We start from the raw sequence: 7,351 nt of genomic DNA on the forward strand, positions 1-7,351 counted from the left end.
AAAAAAAAAAAAAAGATCATGCCAAGTTTTGGCAAGAATATATAGAAATTTGAAGTCTTGTATTTCCTCCTGGGAATATAAAATGATACAACCACTCTTGTAAACTATTTGGTGATTGTTAACAAATTAAATGTACACTTACTATATGACTCAGCTAAACCGCTCCTAGACATTTACCCAAGAGAAAAGGAACTATATGTACATATAAAGACTTTTACACAAATCTTCATAGCATCTTTGTAATAGCCAAACAGAATCAACTCTAATTTCCATCAACAGCTGAATGGTAAATAAATTTTGGTGTGTCCATACAATGGAATACCACTCAGCAATAAAAACCAATGAACTGTTGGGGTGCCTGGGTGGCTCAGGTCAAGCATCTGCCTTTGGCTCAGGTCATGATCCCAGGGTCCTGGGATCGAGCCCCGCATCAGGCTCTCTGCCCTGTGGGAAGCCTGCTTCTCCCTTTCCCACTCCCCCTGCTTGTGTTCCCTCTCTTGCTGTGTCTCTCTGTGTCAAATAAATAAATAAAATCTTAAAAAAACAAAAAAAACTAATGAACTGTTGATACATGCAACGACATGAATACCTTTTAAATTATTCATGAAGGAAACTAAGAAAAAGCATGGATATGATTCCACTTAGGTAAAACTCTAGAAAAATGCAAACTGATCTGTAGTGACAATGCAGATATGTAGTTGTTTGGAGATTGGAGGGACAGACAAGGCTGGGGTTAGGTGGAGGGAAAAGTTAAGGGAGGGAAGTACAAAAGGCAGAGGAAACTGGGAGAGGAAGTATCTCCCAGTAGTATCTTGATTGTGGTGATGGTTTCATGGGTATGTATATATGTGTGTGTGTGTGTATACACATATAAATTACCAACCAGCTTGTATACTTTATACCAAATCGTAATCTTCAAATATGTGCAGCTTTCTTTGTTACACTTCATTAAAGCTGTTTACTCAAAAAGACAAACAATAAGAACTCCATTGGTTTGTCTTGTACTTTGAATGGATCTTTTACTCATGTATTGATCATCTGGAAAATAATAGTTTACTAAATATGTGGCTGACACATTTCATTATGTGATATCAAAAAATTACATTCATTGATACTACCATTTTCATCAGGAGAGTCTTTTTTTTCTTTTTTTTTTAAGGAGAGTCTTGAAGTATTAGAAAGCTTTTAAGCTCATGTAGCACATACAGATTTTCCAGAATTATGATTTTTTATTTGAAAGCTTGTGTTTTGTCATTGACAACCGATACTGGCATTTTTTTTTTTCATTAATTTGGTCCAGAAAATGTCTGCCAGGTGTCTACAACTGAATAACCATGTTTTGTTGTTCTTTCATTTGATGTTTCACAAAAAAATATGGCTAATGAACTTGCAACTCAATTAAAGTTATTTCCTCAAGTACTTTATGTGTGTTTCCCATTTTGTGATACCAAGAGTTGAGGTTTAATAACAGTTAACAATTTTGCTACATCAGAGACATTACTGAGGGACACTGGCATTTTTCCCCCCTGTCTGAAAGTGTATAGCACTGAATAATATGGCTACTGGTACATTTTTAACCACCATTCTTCTGTACCATTAGTGCAAATGTCCACATGAAAGGGACGAACAATATTACGATACTGGTTTTGACATTTTGGATTCCTAAAAGGATCATATAGGAACTGACCCCTCAGGGACACACAAGCTACACTTTAACAACCTCTGGCATAGACTAACCTTAATGCAGAATACTCTTGTCACTACTGATGAGTCAAACTATGAATAATGTTAGTAATATGGGAAGGATTCTGGCCTTTGAATTATAAGTATGTTCTAGTTATAGCTCTGCTCCAAATGTCCTATATGATCTGAAACAGTGGACTCACCTGTATTGTTATTATAACAGCTAACTGCTAAGTATATACTTTGCACCAAGCACTGTGCTTTACATACTCACTTGGCTTTATCACCATCTTGTGAGCTATAGGTTATATTATTAGTCCCATTTCACAGATGGTAATACAGTGATGGCTTAGTTAAATTATTCACTCAAGATCAGCATTGTTTAACAGCAATCTATTTAACACAGATTTTTTGGTCTCTGTATTGTTTGTTCTTAACTACTAGGCTCTGTTTGGTTCTCTGAAATCAGCCATTTTGGTTGGAAGGTGGTTGATTATGGGCAGAATTATAGGAAGCTTAGTGATTGCAGGATTTCGTTCATGTCCCTGTCGCTACCATTAAATCTTGGGCTTCTCCTTGTCTCTTGATTAAGCTATTTCTTAATCTACCTCTATTTCTTGCCTTGGGAAGTTTCCCCTTTTTCTCTCACTGATAATGTAGATTTTGTGATATTTCTCTTGCCTTTGGTACTGATTTCATCTCTGTGCTTTTATTGTTGACCATATACACTTCAGGAACTTAAAGTTCACATTGTCTTACACCATAATGTTCTCAATGAAAATGAAATATTAGGATACTAAGGTTGAAAAAAGATTAGAATTTGTATAATTGTTAGATATTATCTAAATACCTCAGTGAGACCTTTCTGTTCTAATAAAATGACATCGTATTATCTCTTAATTCTCTTAATACTTCAATAAGCCTAGAGAAGAGTTCGAATACTTTTTCATTAATAATAAAATGTCATTCAATTATGGAATTCAGAGTTGAACAGTAAAGTAGTTTAACTGCCAAAATATGGAATAAAAACTTAAATCATTATGTCATTATCTGGTAGATTTTAGTATCACCTGGGATGCTGCAGAGGTACTCATAATTTCATTATGCTTACGTATCTCTCTACACGTGTGTGTTAGTATACGCATGTATAGGCTTTCAGAGAAAATTTGCATATGAGTGACATCCTGGAATTGATTTTTAATAGTCTTTGCTGAGTGCCTTGTTTTAGAGAAGGGAATTTCTTTGAGTTGCTTAAAGAAAGTTGAACTTTCCCTGGGAGAGTAAATGTAATAACTAAAATTTTTACGTTAACAGTTGTATTTATTCAGACCTTCGGTTTGATAGAAGGAAAGAATTTAAGTTGGAATATTCAAATTTAAGGTTTTAGTCTTATCTAAGATTGGGGTTGAGATGCTTTGTAACTAATTTAACTTGGATTAATTCCCACATTGTTAGAAACATAGGTCTATATCTGTCATGATTTAAAGAACTAATGCCAGTGATCTTTTTTCAAACATTATATGGTTTTTCATACAAAGTGACTTCACTCTTTTATATTGATTTTAAACTTTTATCTGTTTTGATACTGGATATATTTAACCATCGGCATTAATGCCCCCCCGATTTTCAATATTCTTTTTTTTTTTTTTAAGATTTTATTTATTTGACAGAGAGAGACACAGCGAGAGAGGGAACACAAGCAGGGGGAGTGGGAGAGGGAGAAGCAGGCTTCCCGCGGAGCAGGGAGCCCGATGTGGGGCTCGATCCCAGGACCCTGGGATCATGACCTGAGCCGAAGGCAGACGCTTAACGACCGAGCCACCCAGGCGCCCCCGATTTTCAGTATTCTTGATTGTTTCTCATGTGTTTCAAGTTTTTCACTACTCATTTTAAAAGTAGAAGTAAAAAGTTAATTTTTTAGAGGTGAAATTCACGTAACACAGTTAACAATTCTAAAATATATAGTTCAGTGGCATTTAGTACATTTACAGAGACAACCATCACCTCTCTGTAGTTTCAGAATGTTTTCATCACCCCAGAACACCCCATACCCATTAAGTAAACACTCCCTGTTTCTTTCTTCCCCCATACATAGATAACTACAACTCTCCTTTTTTTCTCTGTGTGTTTTTGCCTATTCTAGATTTTTCATATAAAAGATCCTACAATAGGACCTTTTGTGTTTGGCTTCTATTCACTTAGCATGGTATTTTCAAGGTTCACCCATGTATACCAGAACTTCATTCCTTTATGTGACTGAATAATATCCCATTTTATGTATGTACTTCAATTTGTTTACCCCATTCATCTGTTGATGGACAATTTGGGTTGTATCCAACTTTTGGCTATTATGAATAATCCTGCTGTAAATATTCATGTATGGGTGTCATATGGACATATGTTTTTGTTTCTTTTGAATATATACCTAGTTGTGGAATTGGTGGGTTTTATGGTAATTCTGTGTTTATAACATTTTTGGGGAACTGCCAAGCTTTTCCACAGTGACTATTCAATTCTATGTTCCTACCAGCACTGTATGAGAGTTCATATTTCTTCACATCCTCACCAACACTTAATTTTCCATTTTTAATTATATTTTAGAGATACCCCAGTAAGTATGAAGTGGTATTTCATTGTGGTTTTGATCTGCATTTCCTTAATGGTCAGTGAAGTTGAGCATCTTTTCATGTGCTTATTGACCATTATTATACCTTTGGAGAAATGTCTATTCAAGTCTATTTCCCATTTTTAAATGGGGTTGTTTGCCTTTTTGTTGTTGAGTTATAGGAATTCCTTATATATTTTGAATGCTTAAATAACCCTTATCAGGTGATTTGTAGGATTTGACAGTAGTTTCTCCCATTCTGTAGGTTTGTCCTTTCACTTTCTTGATTATGTCCTTTGATGTACAATGTTTTAAATTTTTATGAAGTTCAAGTTATCTTTTTTTTCCTTTTGTTGCTCATACTTTTGGAATCAAATCTACAAATGCATTGCCAAATTCAGTCAATTCGTGAAGAATCCTGTGTTTTCTTCTGAGAGTTTTATAGTTTTAAGCCCTTATATTTAGGTCATTTATCCATTTTGAGTTAATTTTTGTATATGGAATTAGTTAAGGGTCCAGCTTCATTCTTTTGCATGTGGCTATCCAGTTTTCTCAGCATCATTTTTGTTGAAGAGACTTTTTCTTCCCCATTGAATGATCTTGGCACCCTTGTCAAAAACAATTGTGCATGGATATTTGTGTTTATTTCTGGACATTTAATGGTGCCTTTTATACTACAGAGCTAGAGTCATGACTTCCTTAGAAGCGGACAAAATATCACAACTTATGTATTGGTTAGTTTTTTGTGCTATCAATCTTGATAATGTATTGTGAGTGATGCTAATATAAAAATCATTTTGACAGTACTTAAAGAAATTTTCACATCTGATATTTGTAGGTAAGGAGCTGCAGTTTTTTTCCCTTAATTTTGCCAGCAGAAATAGCTATTGTGTTTTTTCTTTAAAGTGTATCTCCACTAAAAAGGGAAGCTTTATGGCTACTGTTGATTGTTCCTTCTGGTTATCTTTATTTTTTCATTTTTCTGTCTTTTTTTTTTTTTAAAGATTTTATTTATTTGACAGAGAGAGAGCGAGAGCAGGAGCACAAGCGGGGGAGTGGGAGAGGGAGAAGCAGGCTTCCCGCTGAGCAGGGAGCCCGATGTGGGACTCGATCCCAGGACCCTGGGATCATGACCTGAGCTGGAGGCAGACGCTTAACGACTGAGCCACCCAGGCGCCCTCATTTTTCTCTTATTTAACAGTACTTTCTTAGTAAGAAGACTTTGGAGTTTTATGTAATGTAAGTTATGGAAATCTGAGTATATTGGATTTCTCAATGTATACTTATTTTCAGTTAGAAAATTTTGTAGGCTTGAATTTCTGAACACAATTTATTCAAACTTGAATTGGAATAATATAGTTTTTAAAAATTTATTATTTACTTTATAATTGCATGGAGGTGAACCTCAGTGGAAATGGCAGAATATTTATATGTGAGGATATATAGGTAATGAATATGTGGAAAAATATGTAGCTTTGCTAAAACAAAAGTAACTTTGAAAGTACCGTTTTATACAGAATTTATTTTTTGAGGTGCTGCTTTATACCTGCTATATTGGTAAACATTTTTAAGAGGAAAAAAGGACCTAGTGCCAATCATGTTGTGGTAGCCCATTTACAAAACTGGTGTCTTTATAAATGATACAGTCATTTCTGAAAGAAAAGTAACTTGTATATATCGATAAGTTTCTTCTCAGGTAATAACTTAATGACCTACTTAATGTTTTGATATGTCTGTCTTCTTGTTTATTAACTCTGTATTAATAGTTTGTTTTTCAATTTTAGATATGAGTATCGTGTAGAGATGGTTCATCAGTCCTGCAATGATCCTACCAAAAATATCATTCGAGAATTTGCATCTGACTTTGAAGTTGGAGAATGCTGGGGTTATAATAGATTTTTCCGTTTGGATTTACTTGCAAATGAAGGATACTTGAATCGACAAAATGATACAGTGATTTTAAGGTAATAAGAAACATTTGCTAGTGTTGTTTTTATCATGGGGGAATAATGTTATCAGAACTTTATTTTAGAGTTTATTTATTTGGGGTGCTTGGGTGGCTCAGTGGGTTAAGTGTCTGACTCTTTTTTTTTTTTTTTTTAAAGATTTTATTTATTTGACAGAGCACAAGCAGACGGAGAGAGAGGGAGAAGCAGGTTCCCTGCTGAGCAAGGAGCCTGATGTGGGACTCGATCCCAGGACCCTGGGATCATGACCTGGGCCAAAGGCAGCCGCTTAACCGACTGAGCCAGCCAGGCGTCCCAAGCGTCTGACTCTTGATTTTAGCTCAGGTCATGATCTCAGGGTTGTGAGATCAAGCCCCGCCCAGCCTGGATCCTGCTTAGGGTTCTCTCGCTCTCCCTCTGCCCCTCCCCCACTACTGACACATGTGCACATGTTCTCGCTCGCTCTCAAAAAAGTAGTTTATTCATTTAACAGAGATGAATGTTGAAATTTATACTAACTATAATCTTATTATGTTTTTAACTATTTCATTTCAGGAGCCCTGTGTAGTGAGTAATATAACTTAGAAATGCGTTTGACATCTAGTTAGTAATTCCATAAAAAGGAAACTACTACTTCCAATAAATAATGTTCCATTTATTTATCTAGTGAACTAGTAACCTCACCATTTGGAAATACAAAAATAGGGATCGAGTGCTTATTTTTTTCACTTGACATTGTATATTTGGGTGACTGGTTTTACAATCTTAAACTCAAAATAATTTTCAGTTTCTTCTAGATAACAGCAATTTAAAAGTAAGGGAATAGAGATGGAAATTGATGAAAACAAACAGTGATAGTAGTTCGGGTGTTATTTGCAAGAAAGGACAACGTAAATGCTAACTATAAAACCACAATGGCCCCATTTAATGTTGTACCCTTTACAAGTTGTACCCTTTACAAGTCAGACATTTTGGAGCATCATTACATGGTTTTAATTTGATGATGAAAATGAGAACTTGAGTATTAAAGTAGATCCAATTATGTTTTGAATAGTGTTTAGCAGTTTAAGAAGTTTCCATCAAAACAGTTTTCAAAGCTATTTTCCTTGGAAGTGAT

At 35.0% G+C, this 7,351-nt stretch overlaps 1 protein-coding gene across 1 annotated transcript in view; it reads left to right on the forward strand.

Moving 5' to 3' along the window:
• Nucleotides 1-7,351, forward strand: part of TRIM37 (tripartite motif containing 37) — a 156,957-nt gene that overhangs the window by 62,860 nt on the left and 86,746 nt on the right. The window contains exon 13 of the mRNA XM_021704395.2: nucleotides 6,073-6,252. Within this exon, the coding sequence (XP_021560070.1) occupies nucleotides 6,073-6,252 (180 nt within the window). The remainder of the gene's footprint in view (nucleotides 1-6,072; nucleotides 6,253-7,351) is intronic.

The sequence above is a fragment of the Neomonachus schauinslandi genome, chromosome 15 (genome assembly GCF_002201575.2).
Source record: "Neomonachus schauinslandi chromosome 15, ASM220157v2, whole genome shotgun sequence".
Taxonomy (NCBI): Eukaryota; Metazoa; Chordata; class Mammalia; order Carnivora; family Phocidae; genus Neomonachus; species Neomonachus schauinslandi.